The sequence below is a fragment of the Trachurus japonicus genome, chromosome 7 (genome assembly GCF_045865225.1).
Source record: "Trachurus japonicus isolate A0001 chromosome 7, Traja_1.0".
Classification (NCBI taxonomy): Eukaryota; Metazoa; Chordata; class Actinopteri; order Carangiformes; family Carangidae; genus Trachurus; species Trachurus japonicus.
The window spans coordinates 540,383-556,541 of record NC_140913.1 but is presented as its reverse complement, the minus strand read 5'-3'; the positions used below and the strand labels follow the sequence as shown (position 1 = coordinate 556,541).

The 16,159-nt window shown below is 42.4% G+C and overlaps 1 protein-coding gene across 1 annotated transcript in view; it reads right to left on the bottom strand.

Annotated features, from left to right (window-relative positions):
• The window catches only part of LOC146983892 (piezo-type mechanosensitive ion channel component 2), a 151,013-nt gene that overhangs the window by 22,367 nt on the left and 112,487 nt on the right, over window positions 1–16,159 (bottom strand). Inside the window, exons 33-37 of the mRNA XM_085783039.1 lie at window positions 14,950–15,015; window positions 14,732–14,841; window positions 13,474–13,594; window positions 670–744; window positions 378–544 (exon numbers count right to left, since the gene is read on the bottom strand). Coding sequence (XP_085639165.1) covers window positions 378–544; window positions 670–744; window positions 13,474–13,594; window positions 14,732–14,841; window positions 14,950–15,015 — 539 coding nt within the window. The remainder of the gene's footprint in view (window positions 1–377; window positions 545–669; window positions 745–13,473; window positions 13,595–14,731; window positions 14,842–14,949; window positions 15,016–16,159) is intronic.

Sequence of the window (16,159 nt, the reverse complement as noted above, 5' to 3'; positions counted from 1 at the left end):
AACTCTGTACAATACATATTTGCATTTCAGTCTCAGTGTAATCGGGGTAAGGGTCATTCTCACTTTTTCAGAGACCTGAGAATCAGAAAACCTGCCCATGAGAAAAGTGTACTATATGTTTGATATAAATTATAACAGTGCTGTACAGATATGCAACTTTTCACAATTTCAAAAGCAGGCACAGTGGTACAGTGGTGTCCCCTGCCCTTGCCCTCTCTCTTGAAGTATCAGCTGTGGTTCTTGCAACCCATTAAAGATTAGCAAGCTAACGGACAGATGGAAACACCTTCTTGTCCAAACTCAACATGCAGAATATAAATATGATGGTGAAAGATTTGACAGTTAACATTGATCAGTTTGACATGGTTGTGTCCCACCTTCCTTTGCTGCTGGGTGAGTAATGCTCGCTCAAAGCGCAGCACTTTAGAGATGTTCAGGCTGTTTTTACAGAATGAGTTCAGGCCGTCTGTTATGTCGTCAAGAAGGGACTGAATGAACACCCAGAGGAACTTCAGGGTGTTAATGACACGCTGCACAATGTTTTCTATCAGAAGTGGATAAAGGAGAAAAGTCTTTATTCATAGTTATCATAACCAAACCCATTCAGGAATAAAACATTCATCTCTCTTTTTGTTCTGAGTGTGACATGGTGATTGCAGGTGTGTTTACCTTTTTCCTCCTCTCCCTCTTCCTCCACAGTGCTTTCCTCCAGCTCATCCTCACTAGAGACTGTTCTCTCAAGGCCTGGGGAGAAAGTTTTATTGTTACATATTTTTTCAGGTGGTGTTTTGGTGCAACAACAGCAGAGTGTCTAATTGTCTAATTGTCTAATTGTTTTGCAAAAACAAGCAACAATGTGCCTGGTTAAGCAGGTGGAGTGGGTCATCCTTGCATGTTGCATGTTGTCTTCTGTGCTGAATTGCAGATGGTGAGCAGGTAGAGTTTGTATCTTAGTGTGATGTTGTGGGGGGACGTTGAGTTGGGCAAGGGCAGAATCTCCAATTAACCTCATATCAATGTCTTTGGATACTGGAGCAGAATAAACAGTTAGTGATACACATTTAATAAGTAACATGTGTAGAGAATCACTGGCATATTTATCAATAAACAAGAAAGCCTCTGGTAGCCATAGCCTCAAACAAACAGGAAATCGACTATTTTGTTTTGAATGTGCAATTTTGGTGCCATTTTTGTGTCCACTTTAAGAAACTCCTCTTCAGCATCAGCGTCACTGTAAAACCTCGGTAATTAAAAGTTATCAGAAGCTTGAGTTTTCATTTGAAGGCATGGCCATAGCTTCAGTTGGTAACAATTATTCAGTCATATTAGCTGGAACTGTCACTATATTCTGATAGTCGGACATTAAATGAGTAATTTATTCAACAAATAACCTTAAACGAATTGGAAAGGGTTTGATTTTAGAGTAACCTCACTGATGATGTGAGGTTACCATTATTTTGAAAGGACAGCTGGAGAGAGACGGGTACGCGGAGATAAAGTGAGGGGGGATTGACACGCAGTTCCACCAAGTTTCAGTGACTACAGTGAGTTATTGAGCTCTAATGCTCATATTTATATTATGACAAGTGTTACAAATATTAAAGAGACCCAGAGGAGTTTGTATTTGGTTATAAAAAGGTCTCATATTAATGTGGATGAATCTACGTTACCCACATTTGTTAATGGGTCCATTTTTGATAAATATATCGTTTTGTCTCTATCGTTATTTTATATATTTTATATATGCCCGGCGGGTCATGAGAATAACGCCGCCGAATCGCCGTTTATGGTTGGAACTACGGCGGTATCTGATCGTCTTTGAACCTCTGACTTTCATTCTTGATGAATGAAAACATTCTTGGCAAAACGTCCGTCTTGCGGCGGTCCAAGAATTTCACCGTGCGCACGGAGGCTCATGGTAAATGTAGTGTGAAAACACTTCGCTTTCCAAAACTCCTCGTTGTCCCTTTAAATGTGTTCAAATGCAATAAAAAGAGGTATGTGTCATAGAGCAGACTTAGATCTACTGTCCTACACTGATTCTGAGCTAATAGGTCATATAGCCTGGAAGTTATTGAGCTATAATGCTCATATTTACAGTATGAGATGTCTTTAAAAATTCATTAAAAAAATATAATAACGGTTCAAATTGTATAAAAAGAGGTGTGCATCATACAGCAAGAGTAGCTCTACTGTTCCACACTGATTTTGACCCAATAGGTCACATGACCTGGAAGTTATTGAGCTATAATGTTCATAATAATGTTAATGATCAGAAACCGGCTGAATACAGAGGCGCACTCCCTGCTGAGAACCTGGGATCTTGCATTCAAGGACGGTGAGGTAACTGCACTTGTAGTGGCACCTTCAAAGCAAATTAGGTGACACTAGTCAGCGGGAGGCTGACCGTCAATGCGTGTCCACAAACCAAAAAGGAATTGCTTCTGTCTTCATTCATTTCTTTTATTTCATACAATTCTTTACATCTTAAAATATTGAACTCATGATCGAAAGGTGTGGCGTGACGCTCCCGCTGATTCTGAACGAAAAGCAATTATAGATATCACCTGTGCCTACTCTCGGGCTGCGTCAGCCGTCCCCTTTATCCCCGCCCATACGCACCTCAGAAACTAATTGAAATGAAGTGGCCTATACAGCACTCAGAGCAGCCAGAAGGAACTTGCATCACTGATTATAAGAACAGTGACGCACAGAGCCCTGAAGGTCCAGCACTCCCAGACACCTTGAATGCCTTCTACGCTCGCTTCGAAGCCTCTCACACCACCATCCCCTCTCGGCTCACCGCCTCCAGTCATCATCCTAACAACCACAGAGGGGAGGAGAACACTACAGAGGGTCAACCCCCGGAAGGCCTTGGGCCCTGATGGAATCCCAGACAAGGTTCTGAGGGACTGTGCACACCAGCTGTCTGAGGTCTTGAGGGACATATTCAACATCTCGCTGTCCCAGGCTGTCCCTCCATGCCTCAAAACATCCACAATCATCCCTGTGCCAAAGTCCTCTGCAGCATGGTGCCTCACTGACTACCGCCCTGTTGCTCTCACCCCTGTCACAATGAAGTGCTTGGAGAGACTGGAGATGAGGCACCTGAAGCTGACCATCAGTGTAGCTGAGGACTCCCATCAGTACGCATCCAGGTGGAACTGGTCCACAGCTGACGCCATCTCTGCTGTGACCCACCAGACCAGGGGTGTCAAACTCAAATACGCCGCGGGCCAGAATTTAAAAAATGGTACAAGTCGAGGGCCACATAGTTGTTTATTGAGAACTTATTGAAATTACCTTTTTGCACATATTGAACCTAAAACGAATAAAGCTTGTAAGTTATTACGTATAAAACAACAATAATCATTAAATTAAAAAAAAATCAGTTGCATTCATTTCTAATGGCTCTATCTGCAGCTTTCCATAGTCATTTCTAATTAGGGATGCACATGATTAACCATTAACCAATATTAATAACTTTGACTGATTAATATTGATTCATATTTATTTAAAGAAGAAGTAAGCGGAATGTTTGTGTTAATATAAGTCTTAAATAGTTTTATACCATGATCTGGGTGAATCCTCGATTCTGATTGGCTGCGGGGTGTCCATTAAAAAGTGATAATGGACACCCATAAAGATGTTCCGGTCATATTGCCTGATTACGTTCTAAATATTACTGCGCTGGCTCAAACGCTTGTTGGTAACCACGGCAACGGACACTCGGGCCATAACAACTTTTTTTCAGCGCATCACGGCACTGGAGTCTGTAAACACACAAGCGGTAAGAAGTGCACTGGCCCTCTGAAAAACTTGTGTCACGTAACATTTAAGCCGTCACCTCACCATCAGGCTGTGGCAGAGTCACTGGCTGCACGCTGCGGTCACAGCGGGTCCCTCTTTTTTTTTTATCGCAGACGAGAGTTATTAAATAGTCCGCTCAGCTGCTTATTGTGAAAGACGTATGATTTTAACAGTAAGAACAACATTAAATTATACGTAATTGATTTAATATGTATGTATATCTCGTAAGTGACCATGGTATAAGCGGGATAATGTCCTTCGAGGTGTCCGATTATCAGAAATTAATGGACTTCGCGGAAGCAACCATCCGACGCGAAGCGGAGGACGGTTCACGCCTCCGCGTCGTCCATTAATTTCTGATAATGGACACCTCGTCGGGCATTATCCCTTACTTATACCATGGTCTGGGTGAATCCTCGATTCTGATTGGCTGCTGGGTGTCCATTAAAAAATGATAATGGACACCCATAAAGATGTTCCGGTAAAATAGCCTGATTACGTTCTAAATATTACTGCGCTGGCTCAAACGCTTGTTAGTAACCACGGCAACGGACACTCGGACCAAAACAACTGTTTTTCAGCGCATCACGGCACTGGAGTCTGTAAACACACCAGCGGTAAGAAGTGCACTGGACCTCTGAAAAACTTTGTGTCACGTAACATTTAAGCCGTCACCTCACCTCCCTTTACTGATCAACTACCAGGCTGTGGCAGAGTCACTGGCTGCACGCCGCTGCGGTCACAGTGTCCCTCTTTTTTTTCTTTGATCGCCGACAAGAGTTATTAAATAGTCCGCTCAGCCGCTTATGTTAAAGACGAGTCGACGTATGATTTTAACGGTAAAAATAACATTAAATCATGACTGACTTATTTAATATGTATTTTTCTCGTAAGTGACCATGGTATAAGCGGGATAATGCCCTTCGAGGTGTCCGATTATCATAAATTAATGGACTTCGCGGAAGCAACCGTCCTCCGCTTCGCGTCGGACGGTTCACGCCTCCGCGTCGTCCATTAATTTATGATAATGGACACCTCGTCGGGCATTATCCCTTACATATCTTCCGACAGCAATCACTTATATAGAGTGTTTGGTCCGAAACACGGGTCTGTCAGTCACTCTGCTCTGCTGTAAGCCGAGGAGAAAACTTTCCTTGTATCCTACAACCTTTATCCAATGAGGAGAGAGAACGGCATAAAGGGGCGGTCCTCTCTGTGTGTGCAGCCAAGGGATGCGCGTGAATGTGGTGACGTAGGGACGAGGGCGGGGACTGCTAACTCCATCGGCTGACAAGAAGTTAGCCAAAACCACCGGATCGCTTACTTCTGCTTCAACTTCTATGTGTCAACTTATGGGGTCTTGCCGACACGTGCAGACTTACTCTCGTGCCTTCAGTCATATCAGTCATTCGTTTCTCAGCAGGAAGTTAGACATATGTGACAGTTATGTAGCGCAGTCCAGTGACAGACGGTCAGACGACAAACGTAAAGGGACGACTGCTGTAACAACACCTGTAACAACGGCGCTGCTAAAAGAGAAAAAGAAAAAAAGTACGGTACTGTGTTCTCCAGCAGCTCCACAGAGGAGCTGTCAGAGGAACTCTGAAAAAAAAGCACATTGTCGATCACTCTCTCAATTGGCAACAGAGGATCAGGTTGCTGGTGCTGATGAACAAGTGGGACAAGGACTCGCGCTCGCGGCCCCCTGATAGACGTGTACTGGCAGTGCATTGTTGGATTTGTAGTTTTAGTGGTACGTGCAACATACCGGTGGGCCATAATTAGATATTATCATGCGGGCCAAAGATAATTGGACATAATTAAGCACTCGCGGGCCACATAAAATGACGTGGCCCGCAGGCCTTGAGTTTGACACATGTGTATGGAGGTTATTTTCTATCATAAATCAAGAGCATATTATGTTGATTTGAGAGCATTACTTTTTGATTTGACGTTCAGAAAACTCTGCTCTCATATTCAAATTTACTCTGCTCGCGCTCAAACTATGTGCTCGATGTTTAAACCTGTGCTCTCGGATTCAAAGTTGCCCTGCTCGTGCTCAAACTTTGCTTTCGCATTCAAGTTTGCCCTGCTCGTGCTCAAACTGTGTGCTCGCACTTGGTCACAGCTGCCTGCGCAGAGTGTTTCCTCTTGCGCGGAGGAAAGTCCTGCTCTCGGATCTCTGCTCTGCTCACGGAGTTTCTGTCAACTGTCAACCAATAGAAGACCGGCTACTGTTGACCAATCAGATCATCCCTACTTCTATGCTTCTTTGTGGGTGCGTTCACTGTAATTCAAGGAGCGTCACATACGGGCGGGCACTCTTTCTACCGGGTTTATCTATTTCCGCCCCACAGGCTGTTAAATGTGGCGGCTCCCTTTATGTTTTGACAACTTTTGGAATAAAATATCAGTTAATTAATACACGAGCACCCGTGCTTTTCATTACAATAGGTAGCTATATAAACATAAACTAGCAGTAGTAGCGGATGGGTGCCTTATGTATGTTTTTTTTTTTTTTAATCCACGTTCATCGGTATATATGTTTTATAGTCTAAATGCCAAGAGTAACTTGTAAGTGCTGTGATGGTACAGTGGTTAAGGCAGATGACAGTAGCTCTTTTTGTTGATCATGGGACCGCTGGTTCGAATCCCGGCCCTGCCGGCACCCTCATGTTATGCTATTTGATTTTTATGATTTTTTTTTTTCATTGAAACGCTTAACAAGAGATGGTGGGTATGCCAAATATGCCATGATGATAATAGTAATAATCAGTGCTTTCCCAAGAAGAAAGAGACTGAGTGAGCGGGGAGACAGTCACCATGGCCGACCGAAGTACTCAAGTAAGTTTATTGTTTCATGTTGCCAGATACCTACTATATTGTACCTCTTTCATCTTTTTACAGTCTATGCTTCCATATCGTTTCAATATAGGCTACAATTTGTAGTGTCAGGGAAGCTAATGCTAAGCCTAATGTGGCCATGCATAAATCAGCCTCGCTTTCAAAACACACACTTGCGTTGCACTGATCCAAAGTAGTGCGCCCCCTGGCTTTGACCCCCGGGTGTCACGCACCAAAATTATTATCATCATGGCATATTTTTTTAATTTTCATTTCATCATGTTTTTAATCACGCATGGTAACCCACCATCTCTTGTTAAGCGTTTCAATGAAAAAAAAAAAATCATAAAAATCAAATTGCATAACATGTGGGTGCCTGCAGGGCCGGGATTCGAACCAGCGGTCCCATGATCATCAAAGAGAGCTACTGTCATCTGCCTTAACCACTGTACCATCACAGCACTTACAAGTTACTCTTGGCATTTAGACTATAAAACATATATACCGATGAACGTGGATAAAAAAAAAAAAACATACATAAGGCACCCATCCGCTACTACTGCTAGTTTATGTTTATATAGCTACCTATTGTAATGAAAAGCACGGGCGCTCGTGTATTAATTAACTGATATTTTATTCCAAAAGTTGTCAAAACATAAAGGGAGCCGCCACATTTAACAGCCTGTGGGGCGGAAATAGATAAACCCGGTAGAAAGAGTGCCCGCCCGTATGTGACGCTCCTTGAATTACAGTGAACGCACCCACAAAGAAGCATAGAAGTAGGGATGATCTGATTGGTCAACAGTAGCCGGTCTTCTATTGGTTGACAGTTGACAGAAACTCCGTGAGCAGAGCAGAGATCCGAGAGCAGGACTTTCCTCCGCGCAAGAGGAAACACTCTGCGCAGGCAGCTGTGACCAAGTGCGAGCACACAGTTTGAGCACGAGCAGGGCAAACTTGAATGCGAAAGCAAAGTTTGAGCACGAGCAGGGCAACTTTGAATCCGAGAGCACAGGTTTAAACATCGAGCACATAGTTTGAGCGCGAGCAGAGTAAATTTGAATATGAGAGCAGAGTTTTCTGAACGTCAAATCAAAAAGTAATGCTCTCAAATCAACATAATATGCTCTTGATTTATGATAGAAAATAACCTCCATACATGTGCACCAGACCCTTTATCACCTGGAGAATAGGAACTCCTATGTGAGGCTGTTCAGCTCTGCGTTTAACACAATCATTCCACAGAAACTGGTGTACAAGCTGGCCCTGTGCAACTGGGTCTTGACTTCCTGATCTGCAGGCCACAGAGTGTAAGGATAAATAATATCACATCCTTCAGACTCATCCTGAGCACTGGCTCACCCCAGGGCTGTGTGCTCAGCCCATTGCTGTACACACTGGTGATGACCCACGACTGCAGAGCTCATCAAAAACACAACCTGCTGGTGAAATTGGCAGACGACACAGTAGTGGTGGGTGGGGCTCATCACCAACGGGGATGAGGCACGGTGGCGTGGGGATAATAATCTCATCCTTAACACCCAGAAGACCGAGGAGATGGTTGTGGATTTTGTTATGATTAGATGTTATTACATGTTTGACCGCTAGGCGGCAGTACGGGTTAGTAGTCAGCTTACCGTACCATATAGCACAGTAGAGCAAGACTGCATGGAGCCACATGTATGTTGTTGAGAACGTGAGACATTAAACTAAGTTACTTGTTATCAACACGGCCTCATCCTTGGAACACGAACATGACATGGTACCAGGAGTAAACTTGAATGGACGACATGGATTTAAAACCACCGGAAAGTTTGAAACTAACGGGGAATGTCGACGAGAACTGGCGCACCTTCAAACAGCGGTTTCACCTGTATATTGCTGCTACGGGACTCGAGGCTAAGCCGGAAGCAAGAAAGGTAGCGCTGCTGCTAACAATAGCAGGGCCACAGGCCATAGAAGTATTTAACACGTTCGTGTTTGACAGTCCTGAAGATAATGAAAAGTTGGATGTAGTGCTTAGCAAGTTTGATGCTCACTGTTCTCCGAAGAAGAACGAGACGTACGAGAGGTACGTGTTTCGGTCTCGTACACAGCGGCAGCATGAGCCATTTGATAGCTTCCTGACGGACTTGCGGCTGAAGGCGCAGTCCTGCAACTTCGCAATACTTACGGACTCCATGGTCCGGGACCAGATTGTCTTCGGTGTGGCGGATAAAAAGGTCAGAGAGAGGCTACTACGGGAGATGGAGCTGACGCTGGCAGGAGCCATTAAGATCTGCCAGGCCAGTGAGCTGTCCCAAAGGCACGTGAGGACGTTCAGCAAGGTGTCTGCAGCCGCCTCGGCGCAGAGCGACAGCGCGGCAGCGGTTGGAGCAGTGTCGTATCAGCGGACAGCAGGAGGACGTGATGATAAACTGCAAGCGCTGCGGCTCACAGCACAAGCCTAGACAGTGTCCAGCGTTTGGTAAGCAATGCTCCACTTGCAAAGGCAAGAATCATTTTGCTAAACAATGCTTCTCCAAACGGAAAGAGGGAAAAAAAGAAAAAACTGTAAACTTAATAGACGAGCCTGATCTAAGTGACACGTTCTTTGTTGGAATGGTGAATTGTGAAAGTGAACAAATAAATAAACCAGACAATGTAAATGATGTCACTACAGAAGATAAGTGGATAGCTCCTCTAATGATAAATGGGACTGTAGTCACCATGAGATTGGACACTGGTGCTAAAGCAAATCTCATAAGCATGTGTGATGTGAAGGCAATGAAGAATAAGCCACAAATAAAAAGAAAAGAATCTGGACTGAAAGACTACAATGGGCGGCCAATCAAATGTTTGGGCACATGCAGGTTGAATGTCACAGCTAAAGGAAAAGCGCACCACCTATCCTTCTTTGTTGTGAATGAGGGACGGGAATCACTTCTTGGTGACAGAGCCTGTGAAGAACTGGGGCTTGTGGAAAGAGTGTATCAACTGATATATACTCCAGGTAAACACCTAGTCCTTGCTGATGCCCTATCCAGAGCAACTACAGGCGACAGTGTGAGTGCAACAGACGAGGACATACAGTGTCATGTGAACATGGTGTCGGCTACACTGCCTGTGTCGGACACAAAGTCAAGACAAATAGCGGAGGCTACAGCAACGGATGCTGAGCTACAGCATGTCATGAAGAACATGGATGAGGGATGGCCAGCTGGTTCGTGTCCACAATTTTACCATGTCAGAGGTGAGCTTAGTACTGTGGATGGTCTGCTGTTGAAAAAGGGCAGGATTGTTATTCCACGGGCTTTGAGAATGGACATGTTGCACAGGATACATGAAGGCCATCTCGGCATCGAAAAGTGCAAAAGGAGGGCGAGAGACACGGTTTTCTGGCCCGGACTGAACAAAGACATTGAAACACTTATAAGTAAATGTGAAACATGCCAGAAACACAGGAACAAGCAGAGCAAAGAGCCTATGGTGGTAGCTGAGGTGCCAACAGCACCATGGCACAAAGTAGGAATGGACTTGTTTCATCTCAGAGGTAAAGACTATTTAGTGGTAATGGATTACTACTCAAACTTCCCTGAGATGACGCTACTAACAAGCTCAACGTCAACTTGTGTCATAACACATGCTAAATCTATCTTCGCCAGGCATGGCATCCCACACACCGTGGTGAGCGACAATGGCCCCTGCTTCAGCAGCAAAGAATGGCAGAAGTTTGCAGTGCAATATGATTTCAAGCATGTGACGTCAAGCCCACACTATGCACAGTCAAACGGGCAAGCTGAAAAAGGAGTTCACATTCTCAAGCAACTCCTAAAGAAAGCAGCTGACAGTGACTCGGATCCGTATCTGGCTTTATTGAGCTACAGAGCATCACCTCTTCAGTGCGGCCTATCACCAGCTGAACTGCTGATGAAGAGGAAGCTACGAACAACATTGCCGAGTCATCAAAATGACAAATTAAAGCAAAAGAATCACTCAAAGATTGAACATAAGCTACGACAACAGAAAATGATGCAAAAGTCATTCTATGACAGAACAACCAAGCATCTCCCTCCACTGACTACCAACGACGCAGTCAGGATTGAGGATGCTGATGGATGGAGTGCAAAAGCAACTGTCCTGCAAGAAGTTGCTCCACGATCGTACACGGTGAAAACTGATGATGGACAAATCCTCAGACGCAATCGTCGCAGTCTATTAAAGGCTCCTCAAGGGACTGTTGGTGAGCTCAGTGTAACCTGTGGTGAATCTCAGGTAACTCCCACACCTGCTATGGACTGTAACACTGACTCTCACACACCTACTCCAAGTGAACCTGAGTTAAGAAGGTCCACAAGAGAAATCAGAAAGCCTGATAGACTGAACTTATGAACAAAGACAATTCAATATACATGTTAAACATGTTGAACAAAATGTATATTGATTGATGTTGTGAATGTGTTCTAAATGGTCTAGTGTTGGCTTAGATATGAGTTATGCAATCTAATGTAAACTGTTTATACTGCTTAGGTGTTGCAGAGTTATGCTGAATGAGAAATGGTTGAAATAACTGACACAGCTAATGTGATAATTCATGTTAATGCATTTTGCCTTAGAAAAGGGGGGATGTTATGATTAGATGTTATTACATGTTTGACCGCTAGGCGGCAGTACGGGTTAGTAGTCAGCTTACCGTACCATATAGCACAGTAGAGCAAGACTGCATGGAGCCACATGTATGTTGTTGAGAACGTGAGACATTAAACTAAGTTACTTGTTATCAACACGGCCTCATCCTTGGAACACGAACATGACAGATTTCCGCAGGTCTGGCATTACCCCTGCCTCTCCACATCAATGGAGCAGAGGTGGAGATGGTCCCCTCTGTCAGGTAACTCGGAGTAAACCTGACAGACACTCACCTGGAGTACCAACACCACTGCTGTAATAAGGAAAGCAAAGCAGCACCTCTGTTTTCTGAGGAAGCTGAAGAAGGCAGGACTGAAGGCTGAAGTCATCAGATCTTCTTACAGCTGTGTGGTGGAGAGCTAATAATATAATACATCCATGGTAAGAACTAACTTGCTAGCGAGCTAACTTTTACTGCTTAGAGAAGGGCGGATCGCTTTGATCGCCAGTGCATCGCTTTGATCACCGGCGAAAAGGTTAAAAAAAAAAATGAAATAAAAATTCTACACATCTCACTGCACCAATAAGAAATGTATTTTTATGGTAATTCTATATATTTCTATAATTTACAGGTCGTGGATCGAGCAGTGGTCGACCATGGGGCAGAGGTCATGTGACAGCTACAAACGTACAAAAAAGTTAATGCATTTTTACTGATATTTGTAAATAAATTATTATTTTGCCATCAAAAGTCCTTTCTCAGTGTTGTTTTTGTTGTTTTATAGAAGAAAAAAAGTCAAAAAAAGGGTTGTGACAGCACTCACTTTAAGTTGAACACTTTTTAATTCATAAAAACTGCTCGGCAGCGAGAAACGGACGCGTTTCGGCAATCAGTCGTCCTCAGCGTTACCAGGTCAGTGGGTGTGTCCACTATTTAACTCAAAGCCAGCTGATTCCAATTTCCATTCACATACATACACAAAACATTTATAAGCTACATACTGTAATTAAAACAGTCAAAAAATGTCAGAAAATATTATAGAAAATATTACACAGAACAATGAGGAACATTATCATGTAAATAACATTAACGAAATTACAATCAAGCACTACATTCATGAAAATCGACAAGTTGTAAATGTGACAACAACACTTGTCCCTACAAAGAAATAGAAGAAAACACTGTTCAGATGTGTGAGGTGTCACTAAAGCAAAAAATATTAACGTCAAAGTCACTGCTCTGCTTGACACGTTTCTTTCCACAAAAAGCTCGTTTTCTCAGTGTTTTGGTCAAAAACTGGTGTTTTTGGCGAAACCAGCCTATGTTCTACTGCTGTTTAATAAAGAAAAAGGTAGAAACAAACTTTTTTTTCCTAATAAAAGAAGAGAGTCTACTCTTTCTCTTGGTAGTTTTGGTGTTTACATAGTCATAGAACACAATATTTTGTGTGGGTCTTATAAGATCGGTCAAAATGCTAAAACGGCTGGCAGTATGGGGCTCTCTGCTCTGAAAATGGCTGGCAGCCAATGAGTTAAAGGACACCTACACCATCAGATGCAGGGAAAGAGGTACCTCCCACTCACCCTGCTCACCATCTGTTCACCCTCTGCCTTCTGGAAGGAGACTGCGCTGCATCCGGGCAAGAACATCAGGGCTGAGAAACAGCTTCTACCCGGATTCAGTCAGACTGCTGAACTGCTCCGCTCCAACTCTGTTTCCATGATTCTGCTCCTCATGTCCTGCTGCTGTATCGCACTTTGCATTATTGCACTGTTCACTTTACATCTTGCTGCTGTAACTCTGCTCTATATATGAAGCTGCTAATGTTGCTGTTGTGCTGTGTATTTTGTTGTTTTTCCTCATTTTTTATCTTATTATCTATGGTATTTAAACATATACCTCTACTTGTCTTATCTTAGTAGGAACTGGGAGGAAACTAGGAAACTGTGTTTCATGAAAGACAATAAACGAGTCTGAATTTGAGATATTTACATTATGAAATCTATTAAAAATTCAATAGGTTGTGTCAATCGGTAAAATATGTCACATGGAACTGTAAATATGAGTATTATAGCTCAATAACTTCCAGGCTATGTGACCTATTGGGTGAAAATCAGCGTGGAACAGTAGAGCTACTCTTGCTGCATGACACTCACCTCTTTTTATTGCATTTGAACACATTTAATGAAATCTCATTAAACGCCTCTCACCTTGCTGTTTCTGTAGCTCTCTCTTGGCTTTCTTCTTCTCTTCTTTCTTTATTTTTTTCTTCTCCTTCTTGAGGTCCTTCAGAGCTGTTTTAGAGCTGGTTACCCAGGCTTCATATGCCAGCTGATATGACAAACACAAACAGAACTTAAGCCGTTTGGGGTGTGCAAACATTAACCTCCTGAGACCCAAGCTTTTTTCTGGTGTGCATTTTTTATTTCTCCTTGCTATCTGGGATAAGTAGGACCTAATAAGTACAATACCTAAAGTTTGTCTTTGTACAGGAAGTAGTTTTTGCAAAAAATGATGTCCTCATATGAGGACACTGGGACTATCTCAACATAAAAAAACTGTATTTGCTGTTTGGGACCAGAAGGGCCCAATTGGTGTAAATTCAAAATTTCGGCTTTCTACAATAAGTAGTTCTCTCAAAAATCAGTGTCCTCGTATGAGGACATTGGGTCGAAAAACAATGACTCCTACTGTATATAGAATACAGTGACATATGGAAATTCAAAGGGGTTTTATTCTAAAATGCCACATCAGATTGGCCTGATTTTTTCCGAGTGTCATCCTGAGGTCAAGTACTATCAGTCTGAAGTGGAACGGTCAAGTAATAACAAGTAGTTTTTAAGAAATGTGAATCCTCCTGAGACCCTGCGTCCTCATACGAGGACATTATTTTTGCCTCTTTGCACCATGATACTCTCATTTTTAAAAACTTATCTTACCTATTGACTTATTAACCACATTTAGGGACACTGCCTGTGCCATCTTGTGGTGATATCACAAAAAAAAGACAACAACATGGTACTTTAATAACATAACATAGTCCCAATGTCCTCAAATGAGGACGTGACATTTATTGATGTCCTAGTCTGCTACTATTACTAAAATATGTCAAATTTTAATGCCATATGAAGACAGAGACATTGTTGTACATAAATACACTGGTTTCATTCATAAAATTTGGATTTAATTCTTATCTTGGTCTTTTATCTTCTGGGAACTGCCATAGAAGGCTCCGGCTGAAATTCCCGCCATTTTTTTCCCCCAAAGAAATTGGTGAAATTTGTGATATCACCACAAGTTGGTGCAGGCAGTGTCCCTAAATGTGGCTAATAGGTCAAAGTTTTTAAAAATGGAGTGTCATGGTGCTAAGAGGCAAAAATGTAATGTCCTCGTATGAGGACGCAGGGTCTCAGGAGGTTAAAGCTCAATTAATGTTTTATTTTCTTATCTCACTTATCTGACTCTTACCTGGAATGCAGATTTCTTCCTTGGTGGTTCCTCCTCCTCTTTCTTCTCTTGAGCTTCTTCATCCTCTTCACTGTCACTCTCAAACAGGTGGTAGCCACAGTTGTTTTCCACTGTGTTAAATGAACTGTGTCAAACTACATCACTATACACACCATTGAAACTTTGAGCAGACTTGAGCACTGTGCAGTGTTCTGGTTGTGTTGTGTGCTGCTGCCCACCTCCGGGCTTAGAAACCCAAGGCTTCCACCATTTTCCTGCATCTCTCTTTGCCTTCTCCTCATCATCTGAAAAACATAATTCAAGTTGTGCAATCTCTTTTCTCTTGAACAATGCTAAAGATTGATGAGCTCCAGGGGAAACACACTTGTCAGCACAGAATGCTCCTACATCATAAAGACAAACCTGGAGAATAAACTGTCATAATGAAAACATGACAAAGCCAATCTAGGACTTCTCATTTTAATGACACTGGCAGTTTCATTGACATGAATACTTGCTTTTGAGGGATGAACAATCCATTTTGAGCAGTGCCATGCTTTTGCAGGTTATCCACTAGGTTTTGCAGTTTGTACTATATTGTTCTGAGAAATGCACTAACTGTTGTGCAAATGTTACAGTAATAGTAGGGCTGGGACGACATGCTTTTCTCCCGATTCGATTCTTCTACGATTTTTTGGATGGCGATTTGATTTAAATTGCGATCCTACGATATTGCAGATTCTCTCGATTTTTAGTCTGCATTTTTAATTTATTTGCACGCAAATACTGTAGGAGCCTATGTAACATACTCCATTATAAAGTTAACTTAAACCCTTTTCAAAACCTGTACTCTCTGTATGTTAAAAAAAGGCTAACAAATGCACATTGCACAATATAAAAAAAAACAAAAAAAATTAAAAAAATCCCCCCCAAAATTTATTTTCAAAGAAGAAAAATCGTCAAAAAAAGATATTGCGATATTTATGTGAATCGATTTTTTCTCCCACCCCTAGTTACAGTTTTTCTCAGTCGCTTTGGTGCTGTTCTCAGATCAGAATGAAAGTTCTCATAACTATTAGTTCAACCTCCACAACATGTAGTCATTTGTCCACATCATAGCAGCAGTTTCTCCTTCCTCTGAACAAAGTGCAAATGCTTTTGGACATGTATCAGTTGCTCTCATACAATTCTCTGCTGTTTTACAACATTATCATTTGTTTATGTCATGTCAGTCAAAATGAACTATACTTTTGAACGCTGAATAGTCTTTCCCTATAAAACTAATAGTCCTCATTTCATTGCTTGAGTCATCACATACAAAATTGTTGAACTAGTTTTCAAACTAATTTTAAATGTTGGGAGAAGCTGTGAATTCAATTATTCAAACATTTAGAGTAAGGAAGAACAGGTATGTATGGTATTGGACAGTAATTCAGCACTAAACAATCT